At 43.3% G+C, this 16,816-nt stretch overlaps 1 protein-coding gene across 2 annotated transcripts in view; it reads left to right on the plus strand.

The window, feature by feature from the left end:
- FRMD5 (FERM domain containing 5) overlaps positions 1–16,816 on the plus strand; it is a 78,939-nt gene that overhangs the window by 42,318 nt on the left and 19,805 nt on the right. For both annotated transcript variants that reach the window (XM_066592980.1, XM_066592981.1), the window contains exons 3-5: positions 4,774–4,816; positions 6,375–6,453; positions 14,015–14,112. In XM_066592980.1, the coding sequence (XP_066449077.1) occupies positions 4,774–4,816; positions 6,375–6,453; positions 14,015–14,112 (220 nt within the window). The remainder of the gene's footprint in view (positions 1–4,773; positions 4,817–6,374; positions 6,454–14,014; positions 14,113–16,816) is intronic.

Here is a 16,816-nt window from a genome sequence, read left to right on the forward strand (position 1 = left end):
CTTGGGTCATTGCCTGGCTGAGGATTCATTATGCAGCAAGTTGGGTTTTTTTCCTGCTGGGACTGCATCTTGAACAAGGATTTTGTGTTCAAGAATTCCATTGATTCTATACAGTGTATTCACATAGGTAAATGCTGTACAAACCATTACGGACCCTCCACCTTGTTTGACAGTTGGTGTAACTCAGTTGGATCTTTTCTTTTAGTTGCCAACGTTATACAAATATTTTACTCAACACCTCAAAAAGTCCATAACACTTTTTAAAAAATCTTCTATGGTCCAGTTCTTGTATCCATGTTTTTTCTTGTTATTTACTGCCTAAAGGTACCTTTACACGGGACGACCCGTCCCAGCGATTATCACTCCTGTGCTTTTATACAGGAGTGATAGTCTGTCAGAGAATGGAGGAAGGGCGGCGAAATTTTTTCCTGACCCCCCCCCACCGGCTCTATTCACTGCAAACAGGGAGTCGCTCAGAGATTGAGCAACTTCTGTTTACATTGTGCAAGAAGCCGCTCAGTAGTTGTCCCGTTTCAGTGAGCTGAAGCAGAATGACTAGCAACTACGGAGTGATTCCTTGCTCAGTTCCTGTCTGGAGTCGTGTGTACACGGGTCGATAGTCACCATAACTGCTTGTTTCAGCAATTATTCTGGCAACTATCAGCCCTTGTAAAGGTACCTTAAAGAAGAGGTTTCCGCACACCAACTCTACCGAAGAGGTCAGCTGATCTAAGTCCCCTCTTCATAGTCTCCACATATACCTGATTGTTCTGGCCTTAGATGAAATTCGCTTGAATTTCAGGAGAAGTTCGCCATCTATCTTGTTTGGAGAACAGCTTGATGGACTCATCTTCTGCTTTCACCTGTGACTCCCACTTCTAGGTTGATCTCGTTGGTCCCAGTTGCAAAAAAAGGATATATTGTATATAGACCAGTGGGGATCTTCAGTTTTGATGCAATGTCACAAATGGAAAGCCAATTTTTGTTGTAGTATGCATTGATTACAGCCCTCGTCTCTTGGTCCAATTTGCTGACAGCCAGGAAACCATCTCCTGCAATTCATCAACTGAAAATTCTTTGTTCACACATGGTACCTAATGACCACAGGACATCAATAATAACGATAATTACCTTGATTCCTTGTTCTCAAACACTCGTCTGTCCTTGCTAAGGTTCCGAGAACACTAGAAATGCAGCGGACATATTTGTAAACACTTGTACAACCTCACAGCGCCAATTGGGATGTAAATTGATCACTGTTGTCAACTGTACGCTCACTTTGAGGAGGTCACATTGGGATTAGGTAGCTATTTGCTAACATACAGTAATGTTATCTCCTCTGTGATCGCTGCTGTCTGGTAACATTGTGATTACAGGAATCTGTAATGCTACTCTGCAGATAGTTTAAGCAGCTGCTGTATATACAAGGCGGCTCACAGTTATCGGCCTGATGCTGCCATGTATATAGGGTGTGTGCTGGTAGGCAACTAGTTAAAAAAATAGCAATTGCAATATTGTGTCCCATAGACTTAAAGTCACTCTCCGGTTTTGGGGCAAAATTCTGTTCGGGAACCGGAGGGGGCAAGAAATATATCACCTGTATTTGTATTTCTCCACCGTCCCTCAAATCTGCCGGTACCAGGTACTGCTTTTAGCCATTCAGGCTGGTCGATGCAAACTTTCAACTACCTTATCAGCACAGTACATTGGTAGTTAGACTACTAATGCACTCTACCTGCTCTATGATTGGCCAGAACGGATGGTTGCAGCAACTTTCTAAGTTTCTTGGACAGGCAAAAACCGAGCCTGAAGCCAGCGGATTGGAGGTGCGGCAGAGAAGAAAAACTGAAGGTAATCTACCATCCACCCCCTCCAGAGGGTCACTTTAAGGTGTTATTACACAAGCGCTAGCAATGCGCAGCTAGGAATCATCATTTATTCTGCAAAAAACACAGTGCGTAGGCACGCAAATACGCTTACGCTCATGTGAAGCCGGCCTTTGGCTGATATCACATGGGTGCTATTATTGCTGGTGTAACCGCGCCAATTGCTGAGCTGCACTGCTAGTGCTCGTGTAATAGCAGCCTTATATACTGTAACATGTTGGTTGGTTAGTTACAGGCCGGGTTAAATGGTCATTAGAGAGATCTCTGTATTGACCTTTGATCTATTTATACATGGTAATTAGGTCACCCCATAATCCGCCTTTTCTAAATAATCACAATGGTACTAATCTTACTTTGCACTGAAATCCATACATACCCTTAATACTTTGGTGATCTTCATCTAAACCTTCTCCAGCTCTACTATGTCTTCCTTATACACTGAAGCCCAAAGTTATACACAATATTCCATATGTGTTCTGACCTGTAAGGCTCTGTTCACGTCATGTTAATGGCCTTTGTGTGACGTGTTCACTGGGAAGCACTCCTGCCGTATACCTCTGATGGACGCCATACACTGGATACTGATGTATGGAGTAGTGTAGGCTACTCCGCTGTCCCATTCCTAGTTTCTGTGGCATAATCATTCCGTCTAACCGTATTCTAGTTTTAGGTGCGCTGAAACGAAGTGACTATGGAATAAAATCTCAGTTGTCACATGGTTAGAAGCAGAAACCAAAATCCTATTCTCACTTGTCACATGGTTGACACTGAACAGCTGTCACATTTTCTCTATCGAGTGACTATTCGGATGATGGCTATCTTGTGTAAAGCCACCTTAAGTAAACAAAACTGCGCACACTGTCCTGATCTAGAAGGGGACTACTCTCAGGACAGAGATCTAGTATAGTTATTTTTGACCGCTTGGTCTCCCCCTGTCCTGTAGTACTCAGCCAACCTTTTGATTTGTACGGGAAGAGTGCAATGCACCATTTCCCATGTGGTGGACCTGTTAGGAAAATTGATCTCTTCCTGCCTGGTTCTCCACATACCTGGTAACTTTGTGATCTGCTTATTGTCAGTGGATAATTCTAACAAGTAGGGATTGTACAAAGTGGAGAAGATCTTTAACTTAGTAGATTGCCACCAATATTGCAGCTCTACTATTGGGCAGCTACTCATCCCAAAGCCGCAGTAAACGATTGTATCTCCCTCGGATCTATGCAGATACATCTCTGTCTGCACTGGAGATAGAAAGGTGATGGAGAAATGCAGCTCCTTTATAATAGTGTTATAGTGGCTATCTTACAAAAATAGCATCTTACAAAATATCTTTACATTGACTTGTGCCAAAGGCTAAAAATGTGACATTTCTTCCACATGACTTATTTGGCTTACAGATTTGGCAATTACGCCATACTAAGACTTAGATGTTTTGGCCACAAGGTGTCACTACAGTTTTAGTGGCCATTGTAAAACTATAATATATTTAGCAGCATAGCATATATATGAGTACACAGTGCATTTTATACCTTCTAGATATTTTCATGAATCTTTAGTTAGTTTCCAGTAATTTATATAATCTGCCCCCCGACGTACTCCTTTTAACTGTCAATTTCCCATCTGTAGATGAACAATGACGATTTAACAGTCTGCCATTAATCTAATTACATTTTGAACCCTCCTCTATATGAGCCCTGTATGACACAGAGTGTTAATGCAGCAGAAAGGAAGTCCTAAGCTCTCGCTCACGACCTGAAGGTTGCGGGTTCAATCCCTATGTGGTTCTAGTAGCTGGTTTAAGGTTAACTCAGCCTTCCAAGGTCGGTAAAATGCGTAGCCAGCTTGCTGGGGGAGGAAATAACAAGATGATTTGGGAGGGCAATGGCTAAACAGTCTGCCAAGAAAACGTCACAATGTCACCCTAGGAGTCAATCATGACTTAGTGCTTGAACCTATATGACATTGCCTTTGCTAGATCCTAAAAATGTATTTCTACAAAGGAAGAGTTGTTTCACTACTTAGACCATGACCGGAAGGCATCTCTGCTTTTTGAGACCAATGGAAAATTGAACCTAACTTGAATTTTCCTCTTCTTGTCATAGGTTTGTGTTAAATTAGTTGTCCCACAGGTACATTTTTTTTTTGTATACTCGCCTGTTGTGTGTCCCCGTCAGTGTGGTCACTGTCAGTCCGACCCCCCAGTCTCTGCTCACTTCTTGGTTGATTGTTCATGTGAACAATCTAAGCGCATGACCCTTGCGGTCAATAACTGGACTCCACATGGTATCTCTGAGGATACCATGATTGGCCACAGAAGTCACAGGCATGTTACCGCTAGTGTGAAGACTGGAGGGACCGGAGTGGCAGGGAAGACAACAGGTAACCATACCTTGGTTTGTTATTTTTTAAACAACCTCTGTGTTTTTTGGAAAATAAAATGTACCCGTCAGACAATCCCTTTAAGACTTGAGCTGCCGATAACTCCTGTCAGGCATAATTTGCCTCTGGAGCTGCCACATGGGGTATTCATTGAGTTGCACTATGTGTGGCTTATTGTTGCTGTGGTGCAGCAGTCACTGTACAGTTGCATCTCTTACAAGTAATTGAAGCAGTTTTGCAACAGTTGCACTCCAATAGATTGAAGGGGAACAAAGGCAGTCACATAGCTATCACCAACTTTTCCCCTTAACTTCTGTAGTGCGACTTATATAGGTGAGAAATGTTGCTTGACTTGAAATGCACTAATGTCACTGCACCTGGAGAATGTATTGCTATGGTCATCACCTAGTACTGGTCTAGGCATAGCTGAGTCCGAATCCTAGATGTTGCAGTGCAACAAGACAGGTGTGATCTATATGTGACTATATTCTTCTTCTTTTTTTTTTAGCATTGGCTGGAGTTTACGAAAGGGATTGCCAAACAAATGAGAGGTAACGTAGCCTATGTGTTCTTATGTGTCATAAGGTGCAGATATATCCCTTGTAGAACACGTTAGTTGCTGAACCCTAAGATCTCGTTTGGCCTTGTACTGAAGTAATGTTTCTCTGAAGTTTGGAGCGACAGAAGAGTGCAGCTGCATAGGATGTATTGCCTTCCCCAGGTTAGCCCTGACAGTAAAGCTCCTTTAGGCTTGGCTGCACGCGGCAGAGCCGGATTCCGTATGCGGGAGCCCACAGCGGAATCTGGCTCTTACCCCAGTCGCTGACCCCACGTACCTGCTTTTTCTGTACTACGGATGACTGCGTTGGCTCGCTGTTGGTCATACGCAGTACAGATTTTCTTTTCTTTAATATTTGTTTTTCCTGCATCATCAATGGGCGATGGTGCGGATCAGATGGCTTCTATTGACTGTAGTGGTGGCCGTCCGCATGGAGTCTGCAGCAAAATAGAGCATGCTGCGATTTTTCCTCCGTTCATGGAATACCCAATTTGTTTCCGCGAGTGTGAAGGAAAAAGTGAGTTTACATACCTTTCAATGCATGCTGCGGATCCTGTGCGGACGGCAACCACAGATTCCGCAGTAAAAATCTAGTTGTGTGAGGCCCGCCTTACACTGAGCGCTCCACCCAACTGTAAAGAATAGAAAAAGCTGACATCTCTATCCAGACCAAGAAGGGACAAAGTTCTGTACAGTTTAGAAACCAATTGGGTTTCTCAAGAAGACCTTCCATACACATAACTAGAAATAACCCAAAAAGTTGAAAGAGTTTTCCTAGACTTAAAAAAATATATACCTAGGGAACTGACTAAAATAAAAAAATAAGCACTAGTCACCCAATAGATGTCCCCCTGGTCCAGTACAACTGCCCCAGTCCCTGCTGCTCTAGTCCCAGAAGCTCCTATAGTGGTCACGTGCCATTCATTGTTCATGTCGCAGCTACAGCCAATCAATAACTTAACTGGTCATGTGCCATTCATGGCATTTATTACCGCTGAAGCCAGGGATTGGCTGAGCGGTCACTGCACATGACTACTGCAGGATCTTCCAAGACTGGAGTGGCCGCACTGGACTTTGTGGGGCATACAGTAAGTGAGTACTGATAATCTTTTTGATTTTAGCCCATTCCCTGCCCATAAGTTTGTTTTTTTTTGTTTTTTTTTTAGTTTTAGAAAACCTGTTTTAAGTGCCAACGGCAGATTGCTAGAGGCATTGGATACCTGACATCTCAAAGTTGAACTATGTGTTTGTATATACAATTTATATACATATGTAGTATTAGAGAGATCTAAGCTGCACGCTCAATCATTGGCAATGCATTAGATGATGCCATAATTTGATTTAAGTGTTGTTAAATGTTGCTCACATTGAGAAGCCGATTCGCAGCCGTTCATTGATCTGCACGCAGATGGCCTCACTTATGCATGTGTTGATGTTTTAGCTTGAACATGTATTTGTATATAAATGCAGCAGATGGTAACTATATTGTTGGACGACGTAGTCAGATGGTATTACTAACCTCCTTATGTTAATTTCATGGCCATCTCCAGCTCGCCCTCCCTTTATCCTTTGCTTTCGGGTGAAGTTCTATCCTCCAGATCCAGCAGCTCTGAAGGAAGAAATTACCAGGTGAGTGACATGCTTATTTTTATCATAGACTCAGATGCCAGTGCAAGGTCTTAACTCTTTCCAGTCCGTGACCTTCTTGGATGTCTGATACGGGTTCTTTCCTGCCGTCCAAAGTTGTTCTTTCTGAATATAAGCTGCACACCTGTATAGCGGTGGCATCAGACTCCTGTGAAGAACCATTAGGTATAGTCAAACCCCTCTTATGGTCATTCATACTGCTATGTTATTGAAAATATGCACACTTTAAAACATAGCTGCACCCAGTAGAAAAATATTTTTCTAGCAGTCTCCTTATATACTTGTATCCGGAGTTGGGAAGGGTATCGTCTCTCCTTAAGGAGAGCACCTATAAGTTGAGTGAGGAGACTTATAAGGCCATGCATGCTCCTCTGGGAAATATGCAAATAAGAAAGATGGAACAATACCTCTGCAGCGCCACCTATTGGAAGGCAACATTCCTGCAAATCAATGTCATACTCTTTATACAAGTCTTTATAACAATGACTGGGAATTGAAAAACAATTTTCGGCTTTTGGTTTTAATTCCCAGTCATTGCTGCCTTCCAATTGGCGGCTCTGCAGAAGTATTGTTCCATCTTACTAATGTACTTGTATCAGGAGACATGCTTTATTACAGACTGCGCTGGTGACTGCTGGAATACAAAATTCCTCCCTCTGTGAGAACGATTTATGGCGACCTGTAGGCTCCTAACGGGTCTCCAACTACAGGCTGCTGCCGTCCTAGTATTCCGTGGCTGTAAAGCTAGATGCACTTGACCTTTCTCTCTTTACTAGGCACTAAAACTAAAGTGAGGAGCTATAAAGGCAATCTCTGACATCAGTCACATACAGTATATATGGAGATGTTTTATCGATGGTCTCTAGACTGAAGATACAATATGTAGATGACATAGTGATCATAGAGTCAGTGTGAACTGGACATCAAAGCAAACAATTTAGCTGTATCTGGAGAGAATGTCACCTTTAAAGCCGCCTTCACACGTGGTGTATTCGCTGTGGTCTTTCCAATGAGGACAACCCGCAGAAAATCCACACCAATTCTGAACCTAAATGGTGTGGATTTAGATGCAGTTTTAATTGCTTATCTGTTGTTCAGTTTAACCCTTGTGTTTCTGCACCACAAATCCATAGCATAATAGATATCGAAAAGCACAATGACATTTTTAAGATGTGAAGTACCAGGGAACGCGCTGCAGAACTCACAGGACAGGGTTTGTCTCATCTGGGAACATTCTGTAAGCGACGAGTTGCTGGCAAAGGTCCAGTAGGAAAAGCCCTTTTTACGGTCAGGGAACAATATGAATGACTGAACATTTCTGCAGTGACTACTGCAAGACAGATGTGGTACACGGAGTTCTGCTGATTGCGGGCAGAACTTGGACTTGTCATATTGTTGAATAGTCAAGTCCGGGTGTTGGCTGCAATCAGCGTTTTGCAGCCTGCTCTTTGCAGGGAAGAAATGCTGCCTGTAATAGCACTTTTTAACACAAACAGTTGTACCATTCATGTCTTTTATGGAACGCATTAAGTAAACATCAACAGTGCAGGGATGAAAAGCTAGTGAACTCTTTAATTGAATAATCTGTAGCTCCTCCTTTAGCATCAGTCACCTCCAGCGAATGTTTCCTGCCACTGCAAATAGGATTTGCAAAATGTTGAGCTGGAGTTTTGGACCATTCTTCCCTGCAAATATGTTTCAGTTCATCAATATTTCTAGGATGCCTTGCATGCACAGCCCTCCTTAAGTTATGGTCAGCACTGCTGTAGGTAGTCTGCTGTTACCTTTGAGTTCTTTTTCACCTCTTTCAGGATTGGCCAGCAGGATGTCCATTCGTAAGGCCCATTTACACTGAAAGATAATCGCTCAAAAATTGCTCAAATTACAGTTTGAGTGACAGTTTTAAGCAATCGTCTTTGCATAACTTTAAGTAGCTAATTAGCTACCTAAGAGTTAATGGAGGTGGAACGGGAGACCATTGCGATAGCTCCAAGAACAAAGCAGCTGTTTTGTATATGCAAACAACTGCATTGTTCTTGGAGATTTCAGCTGGTATCCTGCTGAGAATTGCCAGCGGGATACCAGCTGAAAGAATACTATCAGCGCCGAGCACTGATAACAGTCATCAGTGATTTTCTATCTAGCTAGAGTCAACCACAGATTTCGCAGTAAAAATCTAATTGTGTGAGGCCCGCCTTACACTGAGCGCTCCACCCAACTGTAAAGAATAGAAAAAGCTGACATCTCTATCCAGACCAAGGAGGGACACGGTTCTGTAGAGTTTAGAAACCTATTGGGTTTCTCAAGAAGACCTTCCATACACATAACTAGAAATAACCCAAAAAGGTTGAAAGAGTTTTGCTAGACTTAAAAATATATACCTAGGGAACTGACTAAAATAAAAAATAAGCACTAGTCACCCAATAGATGTCCCCCTGGTCCAGTACAACTGCCCCAGTCCCTTCTGCTCTAGTCCCAGAAGCTCCTATAGTGGTCATGTGCCATTCATTGTTCATGTCGCAGCTACAGCCAATCAATAACTTAACTGGTCATGTGCCATTCATGGCATTTATTACCGCTGAAGCCAGTGATTGGCTGAGCGATCACTGCAAATGGCTACTGCAGGATCTTCGAAGACTAGAGTGGCCGCACTGGACTTTGTGGGGTATCCAATAAGTGAATGGTGATAATCGGTTTTATTTTAGCCCATTCCCTGCCCATAATTGGGTTTTTTTAGTTGTAGAAAGCCTGTTTTAAGTGCCAACGGCAGATTGCTAGAGGCATTGGATACCTGACATCTCAAAGTTGAACTATGTGTATAAGCCAAGGCACTTAATTGTACCACAAAAAACTGGGAAAACTAGGTGCCTCGAGTATAAGCATTCTTAGACTATGTTAAAAAAAAGACAAAAAAACGCGATATTCACCTCCCAGCTGGCGTCTGTGTCCCTGTTGCAATGGTCTCCGCAGTGGTACGGCAAGCTGTTATGTAATTCTCCCCGCTGTCATCTCTCTGCTCTGCTTTGAATTTCCCTGCCGTCGGCAAGCAAGTGCTGTGATTGGCTGGCGCTCGATCCAATCACAGCACTTACTTGCTGACGGCGAGGGAATTCAAAGCCGAGCAGAGAGATGTCAGCGGGGAGAATAACATTACTTAGATGTGTATAGAAGTCTATGTGTCTGTCTTCAACTGGTGAGGCGAATGGAGAGACCCGAAGGGGCACAGTGCATGGGTGAGTGCTGCAGCCCTTTTATTTGAGCGACCAGCAGGGGTCTCAGCAACTGGACCCCACTGATCAAAACTTTTGACATGTTGTATCAAAAGTTTGTAAAAATTGTAGTTACTCAATTTCCTTATAGAAAAAAAGTGTCCTTGCAAATTATGTTTAAAAATCTGACCATGTCCTTAGGAAACATTTAAGTTATGTAATCCTATGATTATACACCCCCAGATCCCTAGCATAGAATGAGGAAATTGGATCTACTCATGACTTCCCATGAGATGCTTAAACTGTATATGATCAGTTATATGGGACACTGGCCAAGAAAAAGGCAAACATTTTCGTAAGGCCATTTGCATGTGAGAGGGGATTACACAATCGCCAGCTGGCGGTAGCTGGGAGCCATTCTGCGAGTTATTTCAGAACTGCCTTATCTCTGGGATAATGCTGCTGGACTTTGCTGAATTATGCCGTCTCCTAAGAAGTCCTACTACCGAATCCGACTGCATCTGCGGCTTCCTTAGACTTGAGCCTCTGCCACGTATCATTTCACTTGTGCCTTAATCTTTCCTTCTTGTATCTCACTAACCAACAAATCCTTTCCTCATTACGACGGTGTCTCATTACCCTCTGGGATGTTTCTAGCAGTCTGCCAAACATGTAAAAGTGATGTAATCTCTAAAAGGTGTTCTCTGCGTGTAAACTGTACGGCAGGAATTGTTCTACAAACGTTACTTTATCTGCTGACTTGTAGCAAGTGCCAGAGAATTGTTCAACGATGTCGAAGTCATAAATTAGAAATGAATCTCCTCTTTGGATATACTGGTGTGGTTATATTAGGAAACTGTATAGCTAACAAATCTTGATACAATGTTATTGTTGGAGTCGTGCCCTTTATAAGTGAGAACATTCCTATAATAGTCCTGCAGGGCTGTGGGAAAATCGCTGGTCATTCGCGAATCACAGCAGCTGCCGTAAAACCCAATTTAAATTCCAGCAGCCCATTATCCTTAGCATTATATTGCTTCTTATTTGGCAAGTTTATGGAATCGCTTTTTATACTATTCCCTAATATAGCCTATGAAGGGTTCATATTACAGATATTTTGTAAAGGTGAGTTTTATATCAGAATGCCATAGCCCTTTGTTGTGTGAGCGAGGTGGAACAAGCAATAGCAGAGAACTTTGTCACTTACTGTCAAGGCCGGACTGGGACTGAAATTCAGTCCTGGCATTTGAAAGCACCCATCTGAGTCATCACCGTACCATCAATATGTAGCAATTTGCATTAAAGGGGTATTCTGGGAACTTAACCTCTAACAGTGCTGATGATTCATCCCGGGCGATCACCTGATCTCAGCTTGCACTCAGCCAGCGCTCACTGCAGCGGGGCCGGGTGTCTGCATTAAAGTCGGAGCCTTAAAGAGACCAAGGTCTCCCTCACACAGGCGTTTGCAGAAATGGAGCGTTTTTCAAGTGCAGTTTCAGCAGCGCTGTTATTCGTCATGCCAGTGTTTTCTGGTGCTGCTCCAGGCTTCCCTTGCACTGAGCTTATCTATTGCTGGTAGAGAGGTTTCAGAACCCCGCCTCTAGCAAGAGATTGCTGTGATTGGTTCTCGGCGCTCACTCGATGCACCAATCACAGCTATTCAGAGCTTGAATGACTGTGGTTAGTGCATCGAACCAGCGCTGAAAACCAATCATAGCAATTTCTTGCTGAAGGCGGGGTTCTCAAACCTCGCTACCAGCAATAAATGATCTGTCATTGCAGGGGAAGCCTGTAGCAGCGCCAAAGATCACCGGTCGGGACCCTGACGGCACCTGCTAGGTGACTATTGCTCTTTTTTTTTCCATTTAGTATAGCTAGGGCTGATTTTCGGGGTAGGGCTTATATTTCAAACTCTCCCCCCTGAAAATCGGTGTGCGGTTAACACTGCAAAAACACAGCCCCAAGTTGTGCTGCGGTTTCAGCAGTGCTGAAACCACTGCCCATTCATTTCAATGGACAATGCATGGCTGAAAATGGCCAAAGATAGAACATGCATCGCTGTCGAAGCCCAGCGTTTTGATGCTTGTGTGAACAACCCCATTGAAATGAATGGGAGCGTTGTACAGCATTTATCACAGCACTGAAAAGGCAGCCCTAAACGCTGTACAAAAACATTTGTGTGAGGGAGGCCTAAGAGAGCTAAGCTTATGGGGTCAAAGTAGCTGACCTGCTGAGTCTGGGAATGTACGTTTTATACTTCTCCTTCCCTCTGTTCCTCTTCGTCAGCGCACGAACCCACCGCTGCCGTGCATTTAGGTGTGTGCTAAGTAGTCCTCCCTTTCTATGCATAGAATGGGAGGACTACTTAACATGTGCCATGTAGTTCATGCAATGCATTCAGCAGCGGGTTTGAGCACTGACAATGGGGGAATGGCAGGGAAGTTGAGTGTGTTAGCTACTTTTGAGCCCATAGGTTTTTAGCTTATAGGGCCAAAGTAGCTGACAGAAACTCTTTAAGTGCTCTGGAAGGCTTCGCTCCCATTGGAATCAATGACAGCTATATCTTCTATAGCACTTCTGGCTGTGACCCTCAATACAGACAGAGCTGTCAACAACTGGCCCGCTGCAGTGAGTGTAGGGACTGCTATCGGGCAACCCCCGCTAATACTACAAGAAGTTAAATACCCAGAATGCACTTTTAATGTCTTCCCGTTGGCGCCATAAGTGCAGGTCACAGAACGGGAAGTGGTTATGGGTATGGTGTGAGTTGTAATTTCTGGACATATGAATGGACAGCTGTCTTAATTAACTTGGATATGGTAAAAAGGTGTACTGGTGGTTAAAGGGGTATTCCCACCCCAGTGATTTATGGCATATAAATAGGATATGGCATAAATGCCTGAGCGCTGGTCTCCCCTTTAGGATCCTCACATACCAGGAGAATGGGGATCTACTGATTTCCCATTCACCAGTTCTTGTGGCTGCATTCTTCATACACTTTAATGGAAAGGTGGCTTCGCTTACATGAAGACACATCGCGTGATTGCAGTGGGCAAGAGTTAGTGGATGGGGTCATTGCTGTTCTCCTGATAGGTGATGATTCCATAGTTCTATAGTTCCCATTTATGGCATATACTGTGAATGGGAAATATATATATAACACCAGGGATACAATATCACCTATTGGCAATATGTGTTGAACTAAGGAGTATTTTACTTTTAACTTTATTACTTTTGTTGCCCCTAGTTTAATTGTTTTCACTTTTAGTCATCACCTTTAACCCCTTGAGTGGCGGGTTTCCTACCACCCTGTCAGACCCACCAGGGCAGGTTTTTAAAAATGGTCTAATCATTGAATTTCAACTAATTTTACAGTTGCGTCTCAAGAGCCATAACTTTTTCATTTTTCCATTGACATGGCCATATGAGGGCTTGTTTTTTGCGGGACAAGTTGTGATTTTTTAAACAGGGGAGAGGAAAAAAAGAAATGGGGAAAAAAGAAAAAAAGGGGCCATATCATTAAGGGGTTAAATAATGTATTAACTTCCTTTTCTGGGTCATTACGACGCATTGATACCACATGTGTGATTGTATTTTTGATTTTTTACAAAGTAAAGGGAGACGAGTGTTTTTATAATTTTTATTTTTTATTTTTTTCCTTTTGTTTTTTTTTTGTCCCTTTAGGGGACTTCCACAGGGACCCATCAGGACCCCCTGATCACATTCCGGGGGTCCGATGGTGACAGCCCTTTACATGCTGCAGTGACAGCCCTTTACATGCTGCAGTCACATAGACTGCAGCATGTAAAGGGTTAACACAGCAGAGATCGGAGGTTTTCTCTGATCTCTGCTGTAAGAGCTGGTACCTAGCTATCCTCTAACAGCCAAGCACCAGCTCTCCCTGCCACAGAGTCCATCGGCTTGCTTCTGACAAGCCGATGGTCTCTATGGCAACCTATAAACAAAGCAGGAGACTTAGAAGCAGGAGATTACTGGCAGATCGGCAATATCTTCTGCTGGTTTTTCAAAGCCCTTGCTTTGTTCTCTGTGGGTCTGTGCAGGCAGAGCACACTGTGACAGCTTGTGGCATTGTGCTCTGTAGCTCCCATAGTGATACATAGCCCGGAAATCTTCCGGGCTATATCACTATCGGCAGTGGAGCTCGTCCCGGAAAATTTCCGGGCGTGCCACTCAAGGGGTTAAAGGGGCTCCTAGCTAGCGGTATAAATTGTAGTTTGCCTATGATCTGTCAAATATCTTGGGTATGATTTGTCATCTTTGCCGTGCCGTCACCATTTGGGTGTGCTAATGATCTGAGTGATTGATTCTTACAGGTATCTGGTTTTCCTGCAAGTAAAGAGGGATTTATACCACGGCCGATTACTTTGTAAGACCTCTGATGCTGCTCTGCTGGCAGCGTACATATTGCAGGGTATGTTCTGTCGACAGATTATCTCCGCATTGTAATTTATGATGATGTTCTATGTCTGTGTGGCTCTGCTCACTCTCGCTGAATGACTTCCATTTTTATAGGAGCCATGACAGATATGATGTCTCCATCATGATTAGTTATGCTCCATTTGATGGATCCATTCTTTTTCTTCTTCATTGACTTGTAATGGATCAGCCAGGTATCATTTGTTCTGCTGGATACAATACAACAACATGCTGCGCTTCTGTCAAATACCAAAGAAGCCAGACAGAAACAAACTAATGCAAGTGTGACTGGAGCCTAAGGCTGAGTTCACACTGGGCGGAATGGCCGGGCGGAATTTCTGCATTTTTATAACTGAGACTAACCAGCAAAGTGGAAGAGATTTTGAAAAAATTTCATCCCCACGCTGCCAACAGTACGCTACGGACAAGCCGCGTGGAAACTGACATGCGGTACGGAATTCAAATCCGCGACATGTCAATTGTATCGTCGTTTCCGCTGCAGTCTTGTTTCTGTCTGTTGAGATAGATTTCCGCAGTGGAATAAAGCTGCTTCAAATCCACGCCCAATTTCCGTTACAGAATTTCCAATTGGTCCCGCTGCTGACATTCCGCAAGATTTCCGCCCCGTGTGAACCCAGCCTTAAATTTGCTTTCTGTTTCTGCAGCTTTTTGACTGTTAGGGTAGTTTCACCCGCAGTTTTCTTTCTTTCTTTTTTTTTTTTTGTTTGTAGTGGTTTTTAATGCTATTTTTTTTAGGCAAAGCCAGATATAGAGGATGGTCTTAGACTTCGTTCACAACTTCATCGCAGATCCAATACAAAATCTCAGACAAAATAGTGCTGCAAGCTGTGCCGTGTGCCATTCTTGCCCCTCATGCACTTGGACCGACACATTATTTTAGTTGCTCGGCCTCCTGTGATGGAGTTGAGTGGCCACGGTTTACGGTGCAGGTGTGAACAAAGCTTTATACCTCTCCATCCTTTGGTTAAAAAATTTGCATGAAAAACAAGCTTAAAAACAAAACTGCGCCTGAAACCACCCGAAAGCTGTAGCTAAACAGACGAGCGCGATGTAAGTTCAAGAAACTCGGACCAATATTGTGCTTGTAAAATTGTGATTTTTCTATGCAAGCGCGATGTGATATCCGAGAAAATCACATCGCATCACCGAACAGGCGATTTTCACACAAGTTTTCCTATCCTGTGAAAATTGCATGTATTTGCATTAGGAAAAATTAAAAATCGCATTGCATCGCACACGCATGAAACTCATATGTACATGCGAGTGTGACATAGATTTTTTTCCTCACCCATTGGAAATAATTGTTGATTTCTGCAAACTCAAAGAAGAACAGAACATGTTGGGACTTTTCAATCTCACAGTGTAGCTGCGAGAAAAACTGCCTATGTACATACACCCATTGCAACTAATCGGTTGCATTTTCATGCGACTTTTGTGTATCTCACAGCGCATAAAACTTGAACGAGTTTCTCACCTGTGTAAATACGGCGTTAGGGCTCTTTCACACGGGCGCATATATAACGCGTTTTCACGCCCAGTTGTATACACGCTACCGATTTGAAGCATTGGTTTCCAATGCATCCATTCACACTGGCGAATGGAACATACGCAACCAAAATACGTGCCGACGCATATACACTACCGTTCAAAAGTTTGGGGTCACCCAAACAATTTTGTGTTTTCCATGAAAAGTCACACTTATTCGCCACCATGCGTTGTGAAATGAATAGAAAATAGAGTCAAGACATTGACAAGGTTAGAAATAATGATTTGTATTTGAAATAACATTGTTTTTACATCAAATTTTGCTTTCGTCAAAGAATCCTCCTTTTGCAGCAATTACAGCATTGCACACCTTTGACATTCTAGCTGTTAATTTCTTGAGGTAAGCTTGTGAAATTGCACCCCACGCTTCTAGAAGCATCTCCCACAAGTTGGATTGGTTGGATGGGCACTTCTGGCGTACCATACGGTCAAGCTACTCCCACAACAGCTCAATGGGGTTCAGATCTGGTGACTGCGCTGGCCACTCCATTACCGATAGAATACCAGCTGCCTGCTTCTGCTGTAAATAGTTCTTGCACAATTTGGAGGTGTGTTTAGGGTCATTGTCCTGTTGTAGGATGAAATTGGTTCCAATCAAGCGCTGTCCACTGGGTATGGCATGGCGTTGCAAAATGGAGTGATAGCCTTCCTTATTCAGAATCCCTTTTACCCTGTACAAATCTCCCACCTTACCAGCACCAAAGCAACCCCAGACCATCACATTACCTCCACCATGCTTAACAGATGGCGTCAGGCATTCTTCCAGCATCTTTTCATTTGTTCTGCGTCTCACAAACGTTCTTCTTTGTGATCCAAACACCTCAAACTTGGATTCATCCGTCCACAACACTTTTTTCCAGTCTTCCTCTGTCCAATGTCTGTGTTCTTTTGCCCATCTTAATCTTTTTCTTTTATTGGCCAGTCTCAGATATGGCTTTTTCTTTGCGACTCTGCCCTGAAGCCCAAAATCCCGCAGCCGCCTCTTCACTGTAGATGTTGACACTGGTGTTTTGCGGGTACTATTTAATGAAGATGCCAGTTGGGTACCTGTGAGGCGTCTGTTTCTCAAACTAGAGACTCTAATGTGCTTATCTTCTTGCTTAGTTGTGCAACGCGGCCTCCCACTTCTTTTT

The sequence above is a fragment of the Eleutherodactylus coqui genome, chromosome 2 (assembly GCF_035609145.1).
Source record: "Eleutherodactylus coqui strain aEleCoq1 chromosome 2, aEleCoq1.hap1, whole genome shotgun sequence".
In the NCBI taxonomy this organism is placed as follows: domain Eukaryota; kingdom Metazoa; phylum Chordata; class Amphibia; order Anura; family Eleutherodactylidae; genus Eleutherodactylus; species Eleutherodactylus coqui.